The sequence below is a fragment of the Pyxicephalus adspersus genome, chromosome 7 (genome assembly GCF_032062135.1).
Source record: "Pyxicephalus adspersus chromosome 7, UCB_Pads_2.0, whole genome shotgun sequence".
Lineage (NCBI taxonomy): Eukaryota > Metazoa > Chordata > Amphibia > Anura > Pyxicephalidae > Pyxicephalus > Pyxicephalus adspersus.
Genome location: NC_092864.1, coordinates 35211186 through 35238987, shown reverse-complemented (window position 1 = coordinate 35238987; position 27802 = coordinate 35211186). Strand labels below are relative to the sequence as shown.

The window sequence follows — 27802 nt, the reverse complement described above, 5'->3', positions numbered from 1 at the left end:
ATTCTACTATAGCTGGGTGACACTACATGGCAAAGTTACAGGTTCCTGTTTCATTTAGGTTTATTGTAGGCTCAGATGCTCACAAAAAGTTTATGTTGTGATGTCTAGGTCATCATATTTGAATATCACAAAGGACATTGTTCCATTTGGCAGAATATACAGTCTCAAATAGGTCTTCTGGGACATAGGAACCAATTTAGACTAGATGTTGGTCTAATGCAGGCATGGGCAAACTACGGCCCCTGGGCCATATACGGTCCGTTGGGCTTTTTTATCCAGACCGTTGAACACTCTCTCTACTTCAGTGGCTCCACTGAAGAAGATAAGCGGTCCACGGCTCTGTCCAGTGCACCTCGAGCTAGGTCAGGAGAAGGACCCCGCTGGGGGGGGCTTATGGGCCCAGGCCATAGACCATGTTCTCTGTACAAATCCTGGTCTCGGAAACTGGGCAGAACAACCCGCCTACTTTCCCTTTGCAGGCTCAGATCTGCGATGGGAGATTTGGCGGGGTTATGCCATCATATTGTCACGTTCAGTGACACCCGTCTCGGCGCTCTATCCATCTGATCCTGGCCCAGCCCCCCTGCCAAATTTTAGAAACCATTGTGACCCCTGATTTAAAAAGTTTGCCCAGCCCTGGTCTAATGGGTGCTGAGCCCCTTTTTATCGAACAAGGATGTGGCTTTCTGCTTTCTAGGTGTCAAACAATAGAATGAGTGATTTACTTGTCCATGGGGGACAAAAACAAAGGAGTTTCACAGCATCATCAAAGTTTTTACACTTTTTGACCCAGGCTGGACTGCGAATTGTTTTATGTTTATACCTTCACAACACAGCTGATACTCCTTGGCCAAGGCTGATAAAGTTGATTGGCTGGAATAGATTTTTCAATGTTATTACTATTGTGTTGCCATCTGTTTGTAGACAGCTTTAGACTAATAATATTTTGTCCCTCTTAAAATGGTGCAACAATTTTCCAGAATAAGAGATCAAGTGCCTGATCCTTAATTTCAGCTTCAACAAATAAAGTAAAAATAAAATGCAAGTTTCCCCTACAAATTCCCTTTACCATTACTTGATGATGACTTTTTTATTGACAACCACATCACTAATGACAAGCAAAGTCATCCGGAAAGGCTCCATTGCTCATGATTACAGCATATCACTAGGGGCTTTTTTTGCCATAATTCACTTCTAATTTTTGTAATTTGAATGTCTGTCGTTGCTTATTGTGGTGAATTGATAACACAATACCTCCAGCAGCTGTTACTGATTCATTAGTTATATTCTCAGAGGAGGAAAGAGAAGATAATTCTTTGTGTTAATCACCTGCAATGTACCGCTGTCATCAGAACTGGGAAAAATACAAAGACACTAAAAGTTTTGTATTTTTTTTATTAAAAGTTTTTTTTTTCCTGGCATTTTTTTTTATCATCCTGCCAGAGCTTGAGTACAACAGACTTTGTATAATCCTCCACCTTCTTGGAACACCCTACACCTAACTTGTGGCTTTGTGGACCTGGGCTTCTCAACTTTGTTGAATGCTTTCTGCCAACTAAATATTCGCATATGTAACAATTTAAATTAATACAAGGAGAAATTGTTGACCATACAGATACATGCTATTATATTATTTTCAATGGCTGGCATTCAATAACAAGGACCAGGAGCCATGTCTTGGCAATTGTGGAGATGGTCCTAATTTTGGAATGTTATATAGTGGTTAATGGAGGGTGAGTAGTGAGGGTTTAAGAGACAAAGGAAGATAAGTAGGCGAGTTTGAAAAGATGGCTTATAGGGCTCTTGAATGTTCGGAAAGTAGAAGAAATCAAAATAGGACAAGGAAGACCATTCCTGAGAGTCGTGGCAGCCTTAGAAAAGTCATGGAGCCTAGCATGTGATGAGGCTATGAGTGAGGAAGGTATTAGAAGGTTGTTGGAGGAGCAAAGAGAGGGTATTTTTCAATCAAATGAGAAAGGTAAGTGGGACAAGAGCTGTGGAGAAATTTGAAGGCAAAGCACTGGAACTTGAATTTGAAGAATCAAATCTGCTATAGGCATTTAGCACACTCAACCCTGCCACTCCATTTAAAGATGATATTCTCTAGGATTTGCAGAAAATCTCCAGTCAACGAAACTTTTTCTTCCAATGACATCCCTTTGATTTCTATTGTCTAGCAAATCTATTCATGTGAGCTCCAGAATCAGGAGTTCTCCTGCTCTGTCATTTACAAAATCTAGAAGTAGAAAAGGTTCACACTCTATTTTGAGCTTGAAATAGCTGAGCCCATACATTGGCATTGCTGAATCCATCCAGTTGTCTGAAACCAAACCAGATTGGGCAAGCCTTTCACATAAGCCTCTCGGTTGAATTGCAGCCTCTTTCTTCAGCAATTTTTGGATGTGCAGCCATCCCTTTCTGTGTTGCAAGGGTTACTTCTAATCCTTCAGAACAAAGTTGAAATTGAGAACGTCTGGCACTTACATTACCCAGGAAAACAGGCAGACTCAGCTTCCAAAGTGTGGAGGCTCCACAGGAGGTCTGTTTCCTAATGTTTATAATTAGGACCCGATTTTGGTACCATCAAGTGTAGTGTTATCTAGTTTGTAAATAGAAACATGATCTAGGGCACTCATGATTCTTCATTCTCAGCATTTTAAGTAGTTATTTGCACAGGAATGCCTTAAAATAGTAAAAAATAACTACATAAAACAGGTTTTTAAGAACTTTTAGCATTTTCTCATGATCCAATAAAGGAGAGTAAAAAGCCATATATACCCAGACCATTTATCAAAATTACATTTAATGGCGATTTAATCCTAATCTTGGCTGCTTTCTTGGACATAAATTCAGTTGACGACAGAGTGATGTCCAGCATGGTCAGTCACAGTGTGATGTCCAGCTTCTGTAAATATGATATAATTAATGTTCATACTGGGCAGATTGAAGAGTATTTGCTTAAAGCAATGAAGTAAAGAAAAGGAACTTATCAATGGACCCAAAGATAATGCCAATGACTATTGATGGCCACAGTGGTGTTATGACTGTGATTTCACACCTCAATGACTGGATTGATGATTACATTGCTATTTTGCAATCATTATTATCAGACAAACCATACTCCTTTGTGCCAACTAACTTCAATGATCCTTTTAAAATTACTTAAAGATTAAGTTCAATTTGATCATATTTGGCTGTTTTGTGTCTTCCACCTTATTGGCATGGTAATGAAGGCTTTAATTATTTCTCTTTTAATTGCAAACTTTTTTTTTAGATGCAGCAGTATCGTTATCTGATTGTTGTGCTCCTCTATAGAATGCAAGTAGATTGTAGGAACAATGCTGCAAGGGGCTGCACAAAACATTCTTTAAACATCACAACACCCTAAATCAAATGTCTATCAAGAGCCCTCAGCCTTATTTTAAACAGTTGACTGATTTCTTGAAAACAATATCAAATATCACAATGCCTTGATGGGTGGATAACAGTGTAGAATAGTGGAAATTCCCAGGCAGACTGCATTTGCATGCTGACTTTCCAGGGTAATATGTATATGTAATGCTGAGCCTCAAAAAGCTAGTAGATAGTAAATCTGGGGAACAAAAAGCCAGGATAGAGCTGGATGTCCTTCAACCAGAAAATGATACTAGCTCTATTTTGACTTAGGGTTCTCATTTATTCACACAGACCTGGTCAGACATGCCCTACTATTTCTCTGCAAGACTAATGTAGGACACCTATTATGAGGGGTTTGATTGTTACTCTTCTCTGCCAGCACAAAACAATGAAAAGATACTGAACCGAAAAGGTGTAGGACTTCTACAGGATGTAGATCCATTTTTACTGAACCTAAAATAAAACTGTTACAGGAACAGAAGCATTTCCAATGTGATGGTCTCATACCATGGGCCTTCAATGTCTTAATCTCTTGGCCTTTGATAGTGGAACACAGGGGTTTCTGAAATGTTGAATCCTTCAAATACCTCAATTCCTGGAGAGCTGATATCATAATGGTGATTGATTGCATTAATTGGCTTGTCATAAAATGAGAAGCGAGAGTTGTAAATCATTTCTCAAAGCTGAGTTCATTACATAAGACACGTCTTGGCTGCAGCTATTTTACCAATTCACTGAGATGGCATGAAGGAACATAGAAAGTTATCAAAAATTCTAGGAAAAACCAAAGTTTTCATATTACCTTCATAAAAGCTCCATTTCAAGGCAGCATACAAATGGAAGAATCATGATAATACTGAATTGATACTTTTAATGAGCTACATATATTCCAGGTGAGTGTTTCTCAACCAGGGTTCCTCCAGAGTTTGCTAGGGGTTTTTTGAGTAATGAGCAAATGATTCCAAACTTTTTAGCTATCTGTAAGAGTAACATTCTTCCCATTGGCCAGCCATGTACTAGGCATTCTTCGCACTGACCACAATGCTAATATTCTGTGAGCGGTGTCTGTAGTGGAGACAGTGGTGAAGATGGTAACTTCCATGCATGCAACACTGACAGGTCCTGTATAGGTCAGGTAAGATACCATAATCAGCAATAATATTGTGCATACTTGCTGATTATTGCAGAAGCTTACCACACACCAACAAATTACTATATCCACAGATCACAGTACATTAGTGTGGTGGTCAGTAGGAACAATCCCTCTTTTATGCCTATTTAATGTACAGTGCTGCGTAATACGTTGGCGCTATATAAATCCTGTATGATATTAATAATTATTTTAATAATAATAATTGCTGCACAATGGGAAGGCTGCCACCAATAGCCAAAAAGATTGTTGGTATCTGTTAAACTGACCTGAAAGTAACAAGCATTGCTCAAGAAACCCCTAGCAACCCCTGGAACAACCCTAGGATTCAACCGAACCCTGGTTGAGAAACACTGGTCTACAGTCACCTTCTATCAACCAATAATTTGTTAGTCTAATTTATTAGTCTAAGCTCTGGAGGAGCTGCACAAAGGATAATTTCAATCAAAATCATGTGCTTACTCTTCTTATTTAGTTATAATAATATATTTAATAATGTATTAGTATATACAAATCTACATTATTATGTGCCTTTTATATATGCCTGTAGACCAGGTTTAACTAAAATCAGCTACTAATTTTGCAGGAAGACTTAACAAGACATTGCTAAAAAATGGTCCTAAGTGAGAATTCATACCGGTGTACAGACGCCATCCTCTCTGGCATTTTTATTTTTACATTAGCTTCGATGATAAAGTGGTGCTGCATCCTTCCAAGTTACCTGGCAGTTATCAGTCTGCAGCTGTTACACCACTATTGTTCTGAAGATATTCCCAGAACACTTTCGTCAAGGGTTTCATTTTTTATGGTGTTCCATGTTGTACATTATTAATTATTTTATCACATTTTTTGCCATTGAAACCGGAACTAAATACCACTACAAACTGTACAAAAATACCTTCGATCATAATATATTTTACAAAAATGTCATTACATTTTGATGTGTGTTATATTTAGAAATTCATGATATGGGAAAGTAAACTGTTCACAATTGAAAACAAAAATTTCAATTATATACGGGGTGCTTAGCCTAGCTGCTCATTTTTCTGTTCATGTATGTATTGTTCTTGTCCCGTCCAGTGGTGTTCTGTCCTCAAAATTAGGGGATATTCTTAAGACGTGTGCAGAAATCAGATACACATCAGATTTCTGACGAACTAACAAAGTCTGTACACACAGTGCTGTTCTGTTCTACAGACAAGGGAGGTCGAGCGAGTGGTACTCCATAGTAGTATGGTGGTTGTTTCTACCTGGTCGGTCATCAATTTGTCGGGGGAATATTTTACTATCAACATTTTAGTCAAAAAGATGATTGTCATCAAGATGAATAGAGAAAGTAAATATTTCTCTATTCCTCATTCCATTTATTTTATTCTAATCCATCCTTATTTCTTTCACTTGCTGTGCAATCTGAAAAGGAACTACTCCATGGTGCCTGCAGCTACTAGGGTCAATTTAAACTTGGTATATTCTCAGTTTTTATCTATGGATATCTAAAATTTTAAATGTCTATACCCTGACCACAAGTTTACTTTAAAGTAATACCACCATTGCCAGCTTTTTTTAAGTAAATGCCTAAGGGCTGTCATTTGGATTGCTCTGCCATTTGTTAAGCCATTGTCTCAGGAAATACATGTACATAACAGCTGTCGTGAGACCTGATGTGAACATGCTTGCTCCCAGGCAAGCTTCCAGTGGCAGCTCCCATATTTCTTTACTGACAGGTTTCTTTTAATTCTGCAAATGTGCAAGAAATGGACTCAGCGGTGTCTGCCAATTCTGGAATTTGCCAGAAGGGCTCCTTTGTCTAAAAGTATGGATGAGCTGGTGTGCTCAGCTAAGGACTTCTATCAGATAGAAATTCCCCACAGCTTCTGTGCTTACTGCACTTTTAGCTCTCATTACACTGTGGAGTCAGTGCTGGTGACAACATGCAATCATTGTTATGTTGTTACATTGATGCGTAGGGCTCTTTCTGATACAGTACTAAAAAGAGAAATGTTTATTAGACATTATCACATTTGAATAAAAATGATGATTTATGCTGCAGTTTTGCACTGTATCCATTTCTTTTTTTAATTCTTAAATCTGTCTTCACACCTTATTTAAGCATGTGTTTAAAAATTGCACTCAAAGGGATAAGAAGTGTAAGTTTTTTGAGGCGGGGAAGGATGACTAAAAAAGGGCAGAAGGCTAATTGTGAATAGGTGACAAATAAGACACCTCCATGTCCTTCATAGCATTCATGGAATGTGCAGAGCAGCCAGGATCTCAGTGAGGAAAGGGGTGATGAGATAATAAAGGGGAGAGAAGTGGAAGTGGTAGAGATGGGAGAAAAGGAGATGAGAGAGAAGGGGAAAAGGAAACAGAAAAGAGGGCTTTGGAAGATAGAGGAGAGTAGACTAAAGATAAGTGAAAAGAAGAGGGGAGAAAGAGTAAAAATAAGAAAAGAGGAGGGGTAGGAAGGAGAATAAAGGAGAGAAAAGAAAGGAAAACAGAAGAGAAGACAGAGGTATGGAAAATAGAGGAGGGAGGTAGAGTAAAGGAAAAGGAGTGTAGACTAAAGAGGAGTAAGAAGAAAAGGGGGAGGAAGAGTGGAAATAGGCAATGGGGATAAGGAATGGAAAATAGGATTTAGGTGGCAAAAGAGAGAAAAGAATTGAAAAAAGATAAGAAGAGAACAAGGGGCAGGTAGGGGAAAAAGAGAGCACATGGGGAGAAGAAGGAAGAGGAGAGTTGGTGGGGAGCAAAGAAGGAAGGAAGGAAGAAGAGAGGAAATTGAGAGAAGATAAGAATGGAGAGAGAGATAAACTTTCCATGAGTGGCTTTTATACTTAACTCGCAGCTTTGATGCTGTAAACTTTCCCGAATTCCCCAAAGTTTCACAATTTCAGGCTGTTTGCTCTTTAGTGCATAAAATCCAATATGTTCAGAAGATACTGCAGCTTTTTATGCATGAAAATGAGTCTCTGTGCAGTTAGTATATCTGGGGAGATATTATAGCTGGCACAATGACCATCCTTTCTTTTATTTCATATCACTCCAGTCGAAATTGTTAATTTGGGTGTTCTTGATAACGTTCTGCCAAGTTGGAAGAAATCTTAATTAATTTATTAAAGATTAGGATCAGCTTGTTTACAGTCACTGGTTTTGGTATTTTAAAAAAAAACCTTGTTTTTATCTTTTTTCTTTTCTTTTTTTTCTCTACATTTAGTAGTAGAAGCACAGCAGGGGTTACCGATCCCCAACTCCAGTCTTGGAGGGTCCCACAAAGTTTTGCTTTTGGTGTAAACTGCGCAAATTGCTGATTCATTGTAAACCATTCTTTAGTTTAAAATCTGCTGCCTGTTACAGAAATACTGAAAATGTGTACAGAATCTGAACCTGAGGGTGGGAGTTGAGAACCCCGTTCTAGAGAGCAGTAGAACAGAGATGCTTACCCCCGAACATGGTATTGTCACCAAGATTACTGGGGGGGAAAGGGTTAGATTACGGGGCCTGTAGGAACATGTCTTTAGCTAAAAGCAAAAAAAAGCCCCTAAACATGGTATCATCATCAAAAATGCTGCAGAAGAGGGGGGAGGAGGGGTCAGGGGGACCTCTGAGCACATGTCTCAAGTATAAAAATAAAAACAATAAAATGTGTAGGAACATACTGTTTCTCTGTAAATCAAGCTTAAAATATAGACAAGAAAATGTGAAACCACCTGCCAACTTTTCAATTTGTTTGAAGGTCCTCACACATAGCATGTCATCAAAACTGCAGAGGGTGGGGGTCTGTAGGATCAATGGGAACATACCCCAGGTGAAAAAAGATATTAAAATAATCCTATGGTTTTACAGCTTGTTGGGGTTAATTTGCATGGCAATTTTGCTCGTCAGCATCCCAATACTTTGATCTAGAACACTTATCAATTATTCTGCAAAAGTATTGTGGGCTTGTTGATAAAATAGCTTGCTCATAGACTGTATTTCTCTAATTGAAATTTCATAGAAAACTTTAAACTGTAGGGAGGGAGGGGGTATGATATCTCTTTTCTAATCATTCAGCTGTACATGAACAGAGCCTCACAGAGAGAAATCAAATACCATTCTCTTTATATCATAAAAAGAAAGAACTGCAGACTCTACAGCACCACCTCAAGGATGCACATAGTAAACATGGAATAGCTAGTATTTTTAATTAAACAGAAATCCTGACATTGAAAGTGATTGATTTGACTTGGCCATCTCACTTCCTATTCTAACCAGTGACATTGCAGGTTTCCAGTGAACCCATAGTCCACTAAAATGTTCACCTCCAGTGAAAATCCCAATTTAATTTTACTTGCTTGCCGTCTCTAGTTCATTTTTGGTCAGCTTCTACCTAGAAACATTATTACTCAGTTTTAACACTATGATAGATGTTTTGCCTCCATCATCTTTCATAGCTCCCCTGTCATTTTAAAATTGTATTGATCGGCGTTACGGTGCAGGGTCAGGAACAAGATGACTGCGGGGTAGACTGCATCACTAATCATGAGCAGCAATCTATTCTGCCGTCAGCAGATACTGTGATTCACTTTTGTCAGCAAGACAAGTAATACTATTAAATAAGTACGGAGATAGGGCTTTCATTGGAGATTAATTCACAAGCACTAAATGTAACGGCTTGCAAGCTTCGATCATTCCCGGCCTTATTTGCTGGAGCAACTTGTCATTTCAAATGTATTTACCACAAATGACAGAGCGGCGGAAATCGTATTGTTAGCCACTTGTAAAGTAGGCAAATGTGATCGCCGCCAAAGACCGGTGCCAGTTACTGGCAATTTGTAATTATTCTGATTTCCTTGGTCAATGACTTCATTGAGTAAAAAAATTTTAGATTTAGTTGTGTCCATCTACCAAAATTAATCTATTTTATTACTATTTTGTTCATCTTGAATTTTATAGCATGGGTTATGAATTTGCTTCTTTGAATAAAAGTAGGGTTGTCAATGTTGTGTGGGATCAATGAAAGATGAGCCATTGACCTACAGTAGGTCTAAATTGACTTAACACATAACAAAATAACTCAACCCTATCCACTTGGCTATCCTACAGCCTTAATGGGTTGTTTAGACAAGTTATAGGAACAGTGTGGTTCCCAGTGGTTGGCACCTTGCCCCCTGCTCAGCCACCCAGCCATTGTGCTTGTTTAAACACTTTTTTCCTATGGTGTAGCTGCCTACATGTAGCATGTAGTGCAGAACTGTCTGGACCTCGCAACTTAACTAAACTGAAATCAAATCTTATTTTGAAACTGAACTTTATCCAGAGGTCAGTTTTACTACAGGAAGATACTGTTTGAGTAAAGCTGTTCAGATAGATATTTGTTAGCTGTATCACTGGTGTTCACCATCAATAAATACTCAAACTAAAATTTAAATGAATGAGTTAAAGCAGAAGTAAACTGAAAAAAAATACCTACCTTTACCTTCGCAGATCCATTGATCCCTCTGGAGCTTTTCTGGATCGGGTTCTGCGTCCCTCTGTGCCCCGACTCAGGGAACACCAGGTGCCACCATTTTCTTTGTTCATCTTCCTATGTCCCAAAGAGTTCTGATTTCAGTGCGTATGTGTGGAATCAGCATTTTTTTTTTACCCCATTGAAGAAAAAGCTCCTCGGGCATGTGCAGAAAGACAACCAGAAACCTCCTGGGATCCATGATGAATGTATCCCAGGTAGCTCTGTACTCCCATTCTGCCTTGATTGCCAAAAGTGGAGTGGTAAGGTATTTTTGCTTTTTATAAAAAAAGGCTTGTCTTCCCTTTTGTGTAAGATAACAATCAGTTAGGGTCTTCTTTAAATACTTTCTAACCACATTAGCAAGCATTTGAAAGTGTTTTGGTCAGCAGATGACCCATGATCATTTGCTAGGTATAGCAAGGGAATCTCAACCGCTTACTACATCATTTGGAAACACTCATATATGCATGTCAATTTTTCCTTCTTACTTCTTATAGTGGATAATATTGAGCTTCTAATAGAGGATAACAGTGCAGTTGTCAACTGCTTATCTGAAGTTAACCAAAAATATACCTAACTCCTCGCTCCTACAACTGCTGGCCCTCTTCTACAATTTGTGGGTAGGGCCTTGGCATCCCTTCATACACCGCAAGGTTCATAGACTTGTAGTAAAGGGGATGATGTCAATGGTCAGAATAGCAGGCAAGTAATGGTTGAGAGGCGGCTGCAGGGTACCAGTCTAATACTGGCTGCTGCAGGAGCAAGGGATTAAGGTAAATTTTGCATCTCCTGTATTATCTGGTAGACAGAATGAGTAGTTAGCTCGCAGTGGGGAGAGAGATACAGTGCAATAATACATATATGTTTTTGCAAAGAGTTTAATTTTAAAACCCAAAAGAAAAATGCAATCTATAAGGAAAGTATACACAAAGCATACACTTTAAAGCCAACCAATCCTGTTCTCTTTTCTGTTCTTTTTTATAAATAGTACATTTTTTAAAGAAAGTACAGCGAGATGATAAGCTAGCTAGCATTTTTAGATTAGGTTCTGCAAAGGCATCCTGCTTTTTTCCGTTGTATTTCTGTTGAAGTGACTCTTTTCTAATCACATACAAACAAATTTTAACCCAATCAACCCTGTAAAAAAGTCAGTACATACCATACTTTCCTGCTGCCTGCATTCCCAAACTTCACTCCAATACCAAGAAATTGTTTGCTGAATTCCACAGTAGTACCAATCCTTCTGATAGTGTGCATGTCCTGAGACCCCCTGCACCTCTTAAAGATCTCAGCTGCTGGCCTCCACCCATTACAGGATAGAGTAGTGACTTCAGGTCACCCGTAGGAACCAATAAAGGAACCCCAGAGATTAACACTCCTATAGATGTAACTTTCACATGAGGATTTTTCAGTATCGGATAAGAGTATGGAGATAATGGGAAACAAGAAAAGTTAGTATGTCCAGTCTTTGTTCACAGGTATGGCTTGGTTAAAATGTAAAAAGTAAAAGTAGAGTACAGTGACAAAAAAGCCTTACAAATTCTGCCATCATTACAACCTGTTTTCAGGTGACAACACCTCTTCCTTCCTTCCTACTTTAAATAGTTGGATGTGAGTTTGTGTCTGCTGAGTCTTGACACATCTAAGATGTGATGACAAAATGCAATCACGTAGTATCATCATTATGTGATACCTGAAAGGAAGTATCCATGGCATCCCTTTAACCATGCATGCATTTTTTTATTTATGCTATTCAATTGCTTGATTTAGCAGGCACATCTAAAGGGTGACGGGGATGCAGTATTTAACATTTCATTTGACTGAGGATAAAAAGTGTATCCAATATTATGTCCTGGCATCTGGATAACCCTATCGCCTCACCCTTTAGATTCAAAAGAAAGGAAAGCAGATTGAAACATTCAAGAACAATTTTAATGAAAATCATAAGTACAAGTACATTTAATTACTATAAACAACGTTAAGCTGTTTCATATTACATCAAATATTTAGGAAAAACAAGACATATGCTGAATTACAAATCCACATTTACATTTTTTCAATGAAAACATTAAACTTTATGTACTAGCCCTCCCACAGTTTAATGAATTAGGTACAATGAAGGAATATGTCAGCCTTACTTCATATTACCTGTTCAATGTCACATGTACACAAAGCATTTGAAGTGCAACATTACAGTATAAATAATTCACATTTTTATTACTTCTCTTAGAGGTCACAATATTGACGCTACGGGTGCCTTCATTTGCTTGTTATGTACAATGAACGAAAAAAGCCTGAAAAATGGTGTATCTTTTTTCAGGCATCATCGGCAGTAAGAAGTTTTCCTGGACTGAGATGAAACAATCCTGCAAATCCTGGTCCCTATGCAGTTATCAGCTGACACAGATGATTTGCTACAAAGTTACAAATTTGCGGTCTGATTGCTGCAGGAAACGAGACTGATGAAGTGCTTTGTCCTACCTGTAATAGGCTAATGAAATTATCTGGGAGGACTGCTTTGTACGACCAAATAGTTTTCTTCCAAAAACTTTTGTATATTTATAATAAACCCCATTTTGTCACACATCATAGCAAATGCCAATTGCCCTGCTCTATTGTTTTTTAATGGCTTGGACAGTCATTAGCAGCAGTCTAGCATCATGTAATGCAATTTGCTGACACCATCTGAGATAATTTCTGACTTCATTGGAGGCCCAGTTGAATTGGTTCAGCTGATTTTGAATACCAACCCTGAATTAGGTATAGTTAAGCATCTGACACATGGAAACTCATTTGTATAAAACTAGCACCATGGAAATCCAGAAGGTGGGATATGGAACCTTTGGCACTAGGTGTTCCTGGTTTAATCCATGACTGTAAGGTCAATGATGTCCCTCAAAAGAAGCTTCACACTTTTGTTCTAACAGGTATCAGCAGTTGGATTGTTCTTTTGATATTAGCTTAAGATCCGTCTGTGATCATTTAAAATTTACTGGAGGTAAAATTGACCTGCCTTAGCTGATTTTTATTTCTAGCCCTAAAATAACCCTAATATGCATGGAAGCCCTATGGTGGAATTTGGTACATGCAGGACACCCCATTCTGATGTATACAAGACCTTACTAATTACTACCTTTATATATATTGTTATGTATATATGTATTATGTATAAATAATATGTATATTCTTCATTTCTTTGCCCTGATTAAAATATTCATTATGATGTTCCCAGCAAGTAAATCTAGGGAATTGCAAAAACTTTCCTCATCACAAAACGCACAGGGACGCTGGTCTTGCATTTGTCCATCATTCAGCAAAAATCAATATAATCAAAACTTCATGGAGGAAAGAAAGACCAAAAAAAATTCAAATTTTTTTTTTTTTTTAGCAATTCAACTGCTGTGACGTGTATTGTTAGACCTGCCAGCCTTCCCCAACAAAAGAATGTCAATTCATCTCTTTAATTGATGTAAAACAAATTCATGTTATTAATCTTGTAGGACGGCGCATTCAGCAGGACAATAATATCGGGGAATCTAGCGGCTGTAGATGCTTTTGTGAAATTCATAAGCTCGGCCAAGATACAAATTACTCAAGTCTTGATGAATGCTTTGAGATCCGCCAGCTCGGACAGATTAAGTGCAGCGATTTTTCTTTCGAATGCATTTTTTTGTCCCTGTTAATGCTGTGCATAGTTTTGAAAAAACGGTGGTTAAAGGGCAACTCCATATTTTGTGCTACCCAAAAAATTATTAAAAGATTCTGTTTTCTGATACCACAGTACTTCCTCTGGCAGGGGCTTAGTCTGCTTTTCTTTCAGAATGTCACATGTCTGTGTCACATGTCTGACACAGATTGGACCCTGCTGCAGTCTCTAAACTTGTGATGTTCTACAAAGTTGCAGTCTGATCATGGAGACGTTGGATACTAAGGTGCCTGGTAGTGGAATTTTAAATTCATAGTCTTAGACTTAGGCAGGGTCCTCCTCCTCTCCTGTCATTATTTTTATCGGTCTGTCTGGGTTACGACAGATTTTACCTGGAATATATTTTATTGTGACTCGTAGGGCACATTCACTTGGTGTGCACATGTTGTACTATTGTTGTACTAACAATTAGGTCAGTTGCCTTAATATGGCTCGAGGACCCATGGTCATCTTGGTACACTTAACGCATTGCAAGTCAAATAAAATTGAAAATTCATATGCCAAGCTTCACCTAAATGCAAACATATACGTTACAATATGGTGGTTTTGATACTTATATGTTGCTTAAAAACGGTCTACTAAAAGAGGGAATTTTATTTTTATATTGTTCAAATATTGTTTTATATTGTTCTTTTTGTATTTATTTTATTAGATTCTTTGTGAGAAAGAAATCCTGCAAGCAACAGATCCACTGAAATGGTCGGAGAAGGGAACATCTGAAAATCTGGCAAACAATGGGGCCCACAGTCGGGTCCACAGCCCTCTACGTCTGTTTGTCAAGCAATCAGCTCTCCAGCGGCAAGGTCAGCTCTCCTACTTCGACACCACGGAGCACTTTTGGAGCTGGCTCACCAACATCACCGACACCCAAGAGTCTTTAGTACGAACTAAACGGAGGCCCATAGTCAAAACGGGAAAGTTTAAAAAAATGTTCGGCTGGGGGGATTTTCACTCTAATATTAAAACTGTCAAGCTGAACCTGCTTATCACGGGCAAAATTGTAGACCATGGAAATGGTACCTTCAGTGTTTACTTTCGTCATAACTCCACGGGGCTCGGAAATGTTTCTGTGAGTCTCGTTCCACCCTCTAAAGTGGTGGAGTTTGAACCTTCAGCTCAATCTACCCTGGAGAACAAGGACACCAAGTCCTTCAACTGCCGGATTGAGTATGAGAAAACAGACAGAGCCAAGAAGACCGCTTTGTGCAACTTTGATCCTTCTAAAATCTGTTATCAAGAACAAACCCAGAGCCACGTATCCTGGTTGTGTTCCAAGCCCTTTAAAGTTATTTGCATATATATTGCTTTCTTCAGCATTGACTATAAACTTGTGCAAAAAGTTTGTCCTGATTATAATTACCATAGCGAGACACCCTATTTGTCATCTGGTTGAAGAACCTGTGTTGATAAAACTAGAGTACCCTATCAACAATTGTCAGGGAAGACTTTATGTATAAAACAAACTTTGTGCTTCTACAAATAATCTTTCTTTTCCCGGTGGAAACAGAGTCCATGTAACCAGTGTTAGAATTGCATTATACATTTTGGTTTAGTAATGTTCACTCGTTTTTGTAGTTTTGATGTAGGAAACACAATCAGTGCAGAGTGCAGAAGCTTCGACAAAAGCCACAGTGGGAGAATTCAGCATTCAACATCTGGTAATGGTCAATCTTTTGGAAGTTGGGCACCCACATAATGGCTTATTATTCTTTGCCATATACTTAGGCAATGTTGCCATTTTTCCCAACACCTCCTGGATGTGTTACCCAGTGAAGGGTATTACAAATCTAGCAAATCAAAGCACCAAGAACATCAGCTTGGGGGTGCTATGTGGTTGTGGTACCAACCCATTGATTGAACACTTGGTTGAAGTTGTATTAGTGGAAGTTTACAGTAATATACAATAAAACATTTAAAAGAAAGACAGTGATCACTTGCCTCATGCAACTGGAAATGTCTTTATACTTTGGTGTTCTAATGAAAGTATCTTTTATCTAATATAATCAATAGTTAAGGTTTAAAATTAGTCTTACCTATTTATACTACATGCTTTTGGGGTAAAGGGGTAAATAGTTTTAAAATCTAAACAGTAAATATTATTTTGGTGAAATGATTTAAATTTCTACTGAATGAGCATCAGAAAGCTTAATTAAACAAATGCAAACCAAGGTTTACATAGGCATTGGATATTGGTAATTTCCCATTCTGCTATGAATAAGCAAAAATGTAACAATTTCCCAAAATTTCTGGTAAAATCAAAGAACAGTGAAATTTTGCTATTTTGGCAAATGCATTGCAGTCTAGAGGGACGAGACATGTAAAGTGACACTAAACACTAAAATTAAAAATATATAATAAACCATACCTAGTCCTGTGTAAATAGACATAGGAGAGGTGACTCCTGCTTGCACACAAAATAATTACAGAGCTCAGTAATTGGAGGCTGGATTAGACCTATATGGTCTTCATGGAGGGCTAGCTGGCCCTCAACACCAGCACCAGGCAATTGCTCCTATTGTTTTCTGGCCAACAGGGGCAAGGCCATGACAACCACCAGCCACTGGGACAGCTACTTGATGTGTACATTAATAACAAATTTAGAACAAATTTAGGGTTTGTTTGGTTCTACAAGAACCAAATTTAATCTTGAATGGTCAAAACAAGGGTTTTGAACTCTAATACTAAATTTGAACATATAGAGGCATATTTTTAGAGCAATGAATCTGAAATTTAAAGAATGTGACGGTGAATCTTCCAAGTGCATCCAGTTTATATGACAGTATTTGATTAACCCCTAGTAATTCTTTGGTAAAAGTCATATTTACAGCTTTATAAATATGCCCCATGAAGTACATGTAAACCTAATGACCAATGTCTTATATAAGCATTAGTATGTATTTAATTATTGATCAATATCAATTAATGACTCAATATAATTTTAAAAGCAAATTTCAAAAATGTTAAATCTTAAAATTTTTTTAAAATAACACCTGGTGACCATACCGTAAAGGTCTATGTTTAGGATCTTTTTGAATGTCCCTGTTTACCAATTGCTTTCCTCTCACACTCCCCAAGTAGTTACTACTAACAGTTCTGCCAAATTGCACAGCCATAAATCACTGTTTTGCCCATCAGAAAACTCTCCCAGAAAAATAATGACACAATAGAAAATTACAATATCTCTCCTAATATGACAGGTAGAATTCCTCTTTTTTCTGGTTCCAGTGACAACTTTAGATTCTCTCTCATTTGGACATACTGGTATGAATGGTAAATTTTCCAACATAGCAAAAAAAACCTCATCAGATTTCAATATCCCCTAAAATACCCCCAGCAGTTTTTATTCCCCCAGCAACAACAAATAAATCCCCAATCGGATTTCAATACCCATTTCTATTAAACAAAAAAAAGCCCTAAAGAAGAACTAAACACAATTGTACTCACCTGAGAGATCAGGCAGGAAGGAATGCTTATTGTAGGATAGACATCCCCTTTCCCATTCTGCAATAAAACCCCCGGCCCGATCACATATTTTTAAAGTGGAACGTAAGTTCTTTAGTTTAAATAGACTTGGCAGGCATGGGTACATTTAGAAAATGAATATCCAATGTCTATGAGTACCAGTTTGATTCAGTAGTATATGCACATCTGCACTTTGAGAATAACAAACCCAGAATAAATATATCAGCAGATCTATAAGAGGGAAATCTGAGAAGCACTGCAAGTTCTGCATCTATATGTCTACAGAGGCTTTTCTTTTCTATTTTATTTATCTGTATGTTGCTGTATTGTTTAGCTGTTTGTTTACTTGTCTTCATCACTGTACAGCTAGAAATATATGCAGAAGAAATTCTAATAATTATATAAACTCAGAGACTGTAATGTCTGATTATGAAGGGTGAATAAATTATTACCATATTATCATAATGAAAAAACAAAGTAACAAAAACATAACAGTAACCTATAGTGGTTTTTGGTCTTTTTTTTTTTTTTTGCAAAGGAACTGATGTGGTAATGTCCTTGTCATAAAACCCTGGCAAAATCCCATAGGAAAACTTAAGAGGAGGGGATACCATCACAGTGTCCTGCAAAGAAATACCAGGTTGGAAGAAGCTATACGTGGTCAAAAAGTGGGGAAGGTAACACATGAGAAATTTAGTGTTCCCAGTTATTGTTCCCAAAGGATTTAAGTAACCCCTATAAATTTTTTTGTATGTCCCATTTTTTCATTGTCTTAGTTTTATGCTCCAGTTCCCCTTGTATTGTGACCCAACTTTTTAGTAACCACCCAAAAACAGCCAAATGGTTACTGAAAAGTGCCGGGTGGTGGACCCTGCTAATAAGGGCTGGGAAGAACACTGTAGTCAGTATGACTCAAACTATCTGTGACATTTAAAAAAAATAGGATTTTTATTATTGTCCAATTCTCCTCAGTATGTCATGTTGAACAGTACTTTCTTTCAAACATATTAGGCTTCTTTTTCTGCTTTTGTCTATGGTGAGTTGACCGCAACTGGCAGAACAAAACCACATATAATAGTAAATCCATGTCACATGAAGCCAATTTACAGAGTTACTAGGTAGTGTTTTGTTACCAGTACTATGAATTCTGCTGTATTGAAAGGTTTAGGTCATACCTCCCTGTTCAACCCAGAATAAAAAAAAAATGACTGAAAAAAATATTGAAACTCTATAAGAAATCTAACTATACAAACACCACCATAGTTAATTTTGTTTATTACTCTCAAACTAAGCATTAAAAATTAATACTTGTACATTTATACAAAAAAAATCGTGTAACAATTTCTGCAAATGAACTGAGAACTGGTCAGTGCTAGGCAAACAAAGGAAATAAGTATGAGGTGCATGATATAATTCAGCTGAAAAACACTGTAGGTCAAAACACTTTAGAAAACGTATTTATTGTAAAATTCATGCTGCCATTTCTGCATAGAAGGCAATGGAAAATCAGCAAATTTGGCCCCATGTTAAAGTACCTGTAACTCCAAAATGATTTTTTTGGAAATGTTTGGCATCATGCCTTACAGAATATAAAGCTTCAAAACAAAAAACATAAAGGGATTCTGGATTAACTCACATGATGCCAGTGGATAACCATTACATCTGCAAAAAACCAAAGCGTGCTAGTTCTACACATCTATCATTGTGAGGGAAAATTCCAGAAGTTCAAAGTCCATCTCATTCTAGTATTTCTATATAAGGCTATCTCAATCTTTTAATCCCTGGGGAACCTTGAACATCATGAAAACTCCTACTAAACCCAAAAACAAATGTCATGTGAGTAATCTGGGTGGCTCTTCCAAGTGGTGTTGACCGCAGAACTATGCAAGTGCCATCAAATCAGAAGCCAATCAGCCACAGTTGAAGGGAATCCTGGCAACCTCTAGAGGAATCCTGGTAGAGAATGGTTGTTTTACATTAACCTCCCAGGCGGTAATGCTGAATGTGGCTCGGGGTGAATTTTCTATACCAAAAGTGGTAACCCCGAGCCACACTTGGGTGGAATTGCCAGGGAGTTTAAAACTCCTACCTAGTTCCCATGTTCCAGCGTGTCCTCCAGAGGTGCCCACGGCGTCCTCCGGCGACGCCTGGCATTTTCTTCTTCTGGCGATGCTGGCCAGCCATCTATGTAACCTGGTGATGCCTGGCCGTCATCTGTGTCCCCTGGCGTGTGAACTTTGGGGATGCGAGGCCAGGGGAAGACAGAAAATTGAAAAAAGTGGTTCACTCAGTCAAACTGATAACCTGCATGTGAGTTTCAATAGAGTCCAAGTTTACCTGATTTTGTGGTAAAATTTGGGCATTTACAGTTTGACAATTTTGTAAACTTACACACTGATGAGTGGTGAGTACCACCCAGCCAACAGAAATCTGGCATGAGTTCCTGGGAAGTTCCTGAGGCCCTGCTGGCACTAATCCTATTGCCTGGTGGTTGTCAAAGTGGTACCTTGTAAAAATGTATACTTTGCAAACGTACATATAATCTTGTGAAGTTGCCAAGTTTCAAATGCCTAAAGTTTGTTGTGAACTACAGTTGCAGTGACCTTACTCATACTCGCATGCAGGTTTTTATCTTGATTGAGTCACTCAATTCCTTTCATGTTTTAGTGTTTTTGATGGAACACTTCTGCTGTGGCCATTACTGACAAGTGCCCACTGCCTCCATTGTAATGTATTTTTTAAATTATGAAGAATGCAACAGGAAGAACTAGAATTCTTTAACATTTTAGGCTTCAAAGTTGTCAGAAAAATAATTATAGAAAGAATATTTCACCACCAGAAACCCCCAAAGGCTGTAAAATGTACAGCAGGTGACTGGCACCACTAAAACATTCTTCAATTCTTCAATTCACATTCTTCAAATATACTGAAGACATGTTTTTGAATCTATAGTTTTCAAGGCTACCGAGTGACTATTCAGACACTTTGATCCGACTGTAATATATTTTCACAAGGTTTAGATCTGTCAGCTCAGTGGTGGAGGTAAATGATGTGTGATAATTTGATACCGTGTAAAAGTCCATGAGAAGATGGAATCCATATTAACTTCGTGTTTAATGGCCGAGATATGTTCATTTCCTGGAGATTTGGGTAGCTCAGCAGAAGCCATTTGAGAGTAGATCAAGATAGTTGGCAAGTCCTAAACTTCAGGAACAGGGCACCCACATCCACCTGTCTTGGCAGAAGTAACAATGGAGCCAGCTTAAGCTTTACCACTAGGATGACAGTAACAAAATCTGTTGTAGACTTTTGCCAGTTGAGTTTTCTGTATAAAAAATAACAACTCTTGAAACAATTAGAGATTGCTTCTTCTACCAGTTTTGATAGAAAGTTAAAGCTGACTGGCACCTGTCTCAATGAATGTCAGTTGCAGTAGCCAATCACAAGACAGCACAAAGAACTGAATTTCCAGGTATTATGGTGGTGTTTATTTTTTTGGCCCTGTGCTGCCATGATGACCTTTGCCATGTTAAAATGGATTGAAAATGCCTTCTGTTCTTCAGACCAGCGAATTAGAAAAAATTGGAATTAAACCAATAGATCTCTGCAACTTTTCTATTTTGATAAAAGGAATTGTGTCAATTGCAATTAATGTGTAATGAACAATTTATGGCTCATGAGGTTAAAAAGAAATACCCTTAAACCCTTAAACGTGACACATCATCATGAACTCTTCAGCATGGAGCACTGCAGTCCTCTGACATTAACCAACTTACGATGAATAATATACACACACATTGGATTGAACATGGCAGGTGCCCTCCTATTGGCTGGTACTCTCTTTCATAAAAGCAAGCCCGACATGTACATCATCTGATAGGTATCATAGATAATTCTCACATTTGCTATCAATATAATAAACATGGATACCCATAACAGTACAAAAGTTTAAATTCTGCACATAACATGTCATTTTGATTTACCAACCTGTCTGATTCCAAAAATCTGGTTGTAACAGTCAGTGGAAAGTACATTTTTTTTTCATTTTTATTGTTTTGTTGGAAAATAAATTGATCTAAGATAAAAGAATCTGGCCATGTGCACTAACCCTAAATGTAATTCAATAGGGGTTCACATCTACTGAAAGAGAAATCAAGTCACAGAATCTCTAAGCACGTGACCAGGATTAAAGGATCCTGGAATTGCAGTTTCTTTAGGAACGTTTAGTATTTTGCATCTGTTCTTCGTACGTCCACCCTAGCAAACTGTCAAAATATAGACAGCCATGCTATTAATTAGAGTACTTGTGCAATCAAGCTTTGTATACATGAAACAAAACAACTGAAAACTGTAATTCAATTTCTGATGAATAAATATGCTAAAAGAAATATGTGTTATTTTAACCAGACTGATGTGTTATTCTGCTTAAAACATGATAAAAAAATACCTGAAACAAATTAAAACACAAAAAAAATCTAAACACTTTAACAACAACAAGGACAAACTTAAAGGCACTATTTATAAAATATTGAATCAGACATTCTATCTTCAATGACCAGGTGTTTCAATGGTGGTAATTGATTCCCACAAGGGAATGTTTGAGGGAATGTCTGATTCCCTGTTTTATAAATAGAACCCATAACATTTTTTTTTTCGTCTTACATTATTGATAAAATACATTTCTTCATATTTTCAAAGATTTATCTGCTAATAATATGCAATTCCTGATTTCTACCTTCCCCAGCCCCATAAATACTGATTGAAGCAGAGCTAAAGTTAGAATATAGAAATTGCAAACAGGTAGCTAATTTATTGAAGGAAATGATCTGATCTGTTTGAATACAATTTTTCAAATAAACTCACTAACTCTATTTCGGGGCTAACACTTTCACTGGGTCCTCTTGCCAATTTGATCTTCAGCCATCTTGATTGGCCAAGCCTGAACAACTCCTGCACGTCCGTGTGAAAGTTAAATAATTCCCAGCAGCTTGGGGTATGCCAGGATACCCAGCATCGCACACTAAGCTGGGTATGTATAGCTCGGTGTACATTTCAGAAAAGATTACAGGCAAGTAAGTATGTAATATTGAGGAATGGTCATTGCCTGTCACTTCGCAATAAACAGTCTGCCTGCTCACAATTTTTAATTTTTTTGTAAAAAGGAAATATAATAAAGTCATGTTATTTCTCAATAGAGAGATATTTTTGTATAGAAATCTCTGTCACGGTGACTTCTCCCTTATTAGGCTGCCCAAAAGCAAATATTTTGTATGGGGAGCAGCTTAATACTTTTCCTTGCCTCCTGAAATGCTGTGTTTGGTGCCTACTTCCAACCACAACACTGTCAGGTCAGGGAAGGTGTGGTATCCAGCTCAATACAAAAAAAACCTTCAGGAAACCTTGCATTTGGAAAAAAAATTCAGAAAGCAGCAATGGTATCCTGGGGAAACAAGGTGATGCTATGCCAGTTGGATATGTCACTAGACAGTAACAGGGACAAAGCTCCAGGGTTACTTTGCTTTATAAAAATGAGTATGGGGTTACTTTAAAATAAAGACTTTGTCAGTTTTACCAGAATGAGATCATGGCCAATCCTTTTATATTTACCTTCCCAATGCTTTTTGTCCAAGCCACTGTTAAAATATTTGGTGCTCTTGGATGGATATGAAAGGCATATGATCTCCTCCTTCAAAACAGGGTTCATTCATAGAGGAAAATCGCCATTCCTGAACACAGTTATGCAAGAAGGAAGACAAGTCATCAACTTTGTATAAGTTCAACTGACTTTATAGGGAGTTAGGACAGATGATAAACAAAGAAAATAGGAGACGGCATGAAATGCAGGCCAATAGCGGTCTTAAAGAGACTCTGCTTTGTCTATTGAAGTCTCTTTATGTTAGATTCACTTTAAAGACTCTGTCATCATATTTGTCACTTTTATATAAATGTATCATTTTTATCTATTTTCTTACCATTTTAAGGTGAGACCCCTCCCCTTCTGTCTTTACTGTCACGGTGGAAAAGACTAAATGTGGGGCTTGCAGCCTCCTGGGATAGCTAAGTCATGGGTGCTCCTTCTACACATGGCCATTCTGTGGGGCTTTTTTCTACTGTAAAAAAATAATGTTGATCTCCTGCATGCACAATAGGATCGGCACTTATTTTTTACATTTTAAAGAAGCGTGTCATCCGCTATCGCGTCTGCACAGTGTGAGATCGTGTAGCGTAGAACCTGGAAGAAGATGGCAGCATCAAGTGCCCAGCCAGCTCGAGCATGAAGATAAGTGTGATATTTTTTCCATGATATTGTTTTGTCACTATTACTATATTTCTCTTACTTTAATTGGTTACATTATTGGGCCTTCAGAATAAACCCCTCTACACACTATATAAATATACCCCAAAATATAAAGGTTTTCTTTTCTCTCTTGTGTTAGCTTGGGATTTTAGTTCTGTAAATTCTTGTGAAAGAAACAGACTAATGTAAAGGGTTTATTGTAATACATATGTTATCTCTAGGTGAAAAAAAAGCAATGGTTTTATATTTTACACTACCCATAGGACATTTTGTGCAAAAGACCAAGCAACAATGCTCATTGCATGCATCATTAAAAAATGAATTCACATCTCTACTCTGAGAGGGCAAATTTTCTTTATTCTTTTTTTTTTTTTTTTTTTGCACAAGCCACAAAATTGTATGCAAATACTGAAACCATTTATGAAGATAATTGAGAGTATGACTTTCATCAATGTTTAATAAGCATTTTATGCTAACTCATTATTTTGGTACAGTTAATTTGACATCTTGCTTTATGTCCTGCACAGATTTAGGACCTGAGGGCTGTTTTATTGGTCGTACAAGTGCGTAATACCACATGTTAACATGGCTGCCGGGGCCTGCTCAGCTCTGAACTATGAATGACATTTAATAAGCAAATGACACATAGAATGGCTGTCCTAAAAGTAGGGGTATCAGAGGCTAGCACAGTGCACATTACCAGAGAAATACACATTTGTCGCTCTCAGAGACAGATTGTAGACCTACAGTAAAATGCTGGCTTTGCTAAAAAAAAAAAAAAATATATTATACCCCCCAAGCTCACGTAGTGCCTATGAAAGTGAGCTGAGTTTAACATACTTTGCATGCAATAAAAACACCACTGTAAGGCAATGCTGCATCTGCAGAAAATCATTACAAAAAAGGTCAGAAGCAGCCTCTAAACTGTCATAAACACTATTCTATTGAAATCATTAAAGTTTCATCAAAAAAAAAAAAACACCACTTACCTTTACTTCTGCAGAGCCTCCAACCCCTCCACAGCTGACCTTAATTCAGTCCCATGCCATTCTGGATTCTTCCTCCTGTAAATGTTTGAAAAAAAAGATTTCTGATCTCCATGCGTGAGATCAGCATTGCACAGAATGCCCCTTCTGCCCATGCCTGATTTCATTGCATGTGCAGAAGGAACAGCCTGGCCCCTCCTGGGATATGTGAAGTGGGTATCCACCAGCAGTCTCTGTGCTCCTATTCAGTTATTACTGAAGGGTATTTAGGGAAAAAAAACACATTTTTTTACTTTATAACTTGTATACACCCTACTATAAAAGTAAAAATTGTAGTGATAGGTCTGCTTTAGGTACTAACTTCTTCCATTGCCTAGGTTGCCTATTTTGGACCTAAACACAAAAAAAGTCACCAGGAGGTGGGGGTTTTTGGCAGAGACATGCAAAGTCTTTGCCATAAAAACAAAAAATTCCCCAGATCCTGGTGTCGTTTTTTTTTTTCATTTTTTTACACTCCATGGCACATACCGAGCTGTACTTTAAAAATAGATTGCTCTGGACAAAAAAAAAAAAAAGTCATTTTTAAGGGGAATAGTACTATGGGCGGAGGTAATAACTACCTTACACGTTATGTTATAAAAACCAATCGGAAGTCCCTACTCAGGGCACCAGTTCTCTGTCCATTCGGCGTCAAGGGCAGGAGCTTGGACACTTGTGTTGTAGATGGTATCTTGCTGCCATTTTCTGCATATGCAATATTCATCTAACAGTTACTTGCCCCCGCCAATCTGAGCAGTGTTGTTGACCATGTACACTGCAGGCACAAGATAGGCAAAACCCAATAATTCACTACTAAATGCATAAATTGGAGTAATGATATCTTCATTTGCTTTATATGCAACTTTGCACAGCACAATTCCCAGTCATATGGTTGAGCAATCTTCTAAGATATTAAGGATGTTCATCACATGGAGAACAATATTTGTTCGGAACTATGGATAAACTACTTTACACATCTTTCATACAGTCCCACTACACGATATGTAATTAACCAAAATGAAGAACTCTCTGACCTGTAATGATACTTCATTAATTAACATATTTGGCCTACAAGCTCAGGAAGCTCTTATGTTCTGCACTTGTACTCACGTCAGGGTCAATGTGGTGCTTCTGTGTCCACTTGAAAAGCGTTAATGAGATTCGCTGAATTAACAAGTTCACAGTTTTCAAGTTACATGAGGTCATTAAAAAAAGGAACAGGACAAAAGTTGAAAAAGGTCAGGAAGCCTTGTTCTCAAAGTTTTTAACACTAACCATTTTCTAACAATAGTAATAAAACAGGTGCTTACCACTGGAAATAAATTCAGCCAAATGCAAGCAGAAACTTTGCATGTATCCCCATTGCAGATATTTCTTCTTACTTTGTATAGATCACCAATACAGCAATAGAAAGTTGCTTAATGGTTAGATTAGGTCAGGTTCTTTTGCGCATGTCATTAGTGACCATACATGAAATGAGAGACCCCAAGCAGAAGTAAAACCTGACATTGAATTGCACACTTGCCTTTGTACTAACAATACACTTATTTAATTTGTTGTGTTCCCTTTGGAGAGGTTATTCTACACTAATTCTAATACTAATGTCCCAAAACAAATTTATATCAATCTGTGACCTAAAAATACATTTTATTCTTCACAACAATGACCTTGGTTAGAAGTTCCATAGCTAATGGGCCAACATCGACCAGACCCAATATGAAATAAATTAAATGACTGAAAGAAACCTGTACTGAGAGAATGTAAAAGCTCTTGTTTAGAGATCCTCAACTATAGTCCATGAGGGCTGGAATACACATATTTTTAGTATTTAGTAGTTAGAAATGGTTTGCAAAAAGTTCAAAAATCTAGCCCATATGTCGCCTTTGAGGGCTGGAATAAGGAACTTCTGCTCTGGGCAAATATGTCCTAGGTGGAAATTAAGCATCCCAACCCTACTGAGAGTGCTAACCACTAAACCATTCTACATTTTCACTAGAATATTAGTCTGGCATTTCACAGGCAGTCACATGCCTGTTAACTGAGGTATTATTGGATATTCTTTTCATGATTTTTCCTATCATTGTTAGCATTGTTTCACCAGTGCTAGATTGTGTAGAATACTACGATGCCATCAATTAGCTCTCCATTCGTAGCCTTTCAACACAGTTCTTTATATCTCTAAAAATATGTAGACACCCAACTATCACACATTTAAAATCATCAAAGTTGGCTGTTTTTAGTAAAGGGTACTAATAATGTCTCAGAATAGAAAGACATTTTAGACATCTGTTTGCTTCTACCTTGTGAAACAGTTTGGGCAGGTCTCTTTTCTGTCCTGGTAAGACTGTGAACAAAGCCACCTTCATACAGACATGGTGTGTTGAGTTTTGTGTGGGGAAACCTCAGTTTCCTGCAAAAAGTCCCAACTTCAACCCTAATGGAATGCCGACTGCAGACCAGATCTTCTTGCTAACATCAGTACCTGAACTCACCGAGGCTTTACAGGCTGAACAGGTACAGTTTTCCAAAGACACACTCCACAATCATGTGGAAATCAAACTCAGATATTCTCTATTACAACAAAGGGGGGGCCCAACACATTAAAAATGATCATGGATTTTGACCAGGATCTCCAACAAACTCATAATGGAGCTCACCAATGCTTTATAGGCTGAATAGGCAATTTTTCAAAGACGCACTCCACAATCATGTGGAAATCCATCTGAGAAGAGTGAAGGCTCTTATAGTAACAAAGAGGGGCCAACATTATAAAAATGACCAAGGATTTTTACCAGGATTTCCAACAAGCTCATAATGGTGTGTTGGTCATATGTCACTAATCTATATAATATATAATAAAGGATTATTTTGCCATTGGATAACACACATGCAGCAATGCCCATTGGTCACACAGGCAGCTAAAAATGAATAGGTTTTAATGAATAGGTTTCGATTGGTATAACACAAGTCGAACATTATGTACAGAATCCAAAAATGGCAATGTTTTCTAGTAAACTGGTAAAAGTATTCAGAGATCTCCATATGAGAAGTAACTTTTCACAGCATATGTGATAACAGACATTAGCGGACAGCAGGTCCACCTTCTTGCATGACAGCATGCCATATTGAAAAAATAGATCTCTACTATTTTGCAAAATGCGAGACAATAATAATTAACGCATAGGTTTCAATTATCTTGTATCTTGTGACAACCTTACAAAAGCAGACAGCATAGAACTCTGCTGGTAAACACATTATGTATTATCCCTAAAAAATG

At 37.7% G+C, this 27802-nt stretch overlaps 1 protein-coding gene across 1 annotated transcript in view; it reads left to right on the top strand.

The window, feature by feature from the left end:
- Positions 1-21953, top strand: part of NXPH2 (neurexophilin 2) — a 70013-nt gene extending 48060 nt beyond the window's left edge. Inside the window, exon 3 of the mRNA XM_072418116.1 lies at positions 14393-21953. Coding sequence (XP_072274217.1) covers positions 14393-15133 — 741 coding nt within the window. The 3' untranslated portion in view covers positions 15134-21953. The remainder of the gene's footprint in view (positions 1-14392) is intronic.
- The last annotated feature ends 5849 nt before the right edge of the window (positions 21954-27802 follow it).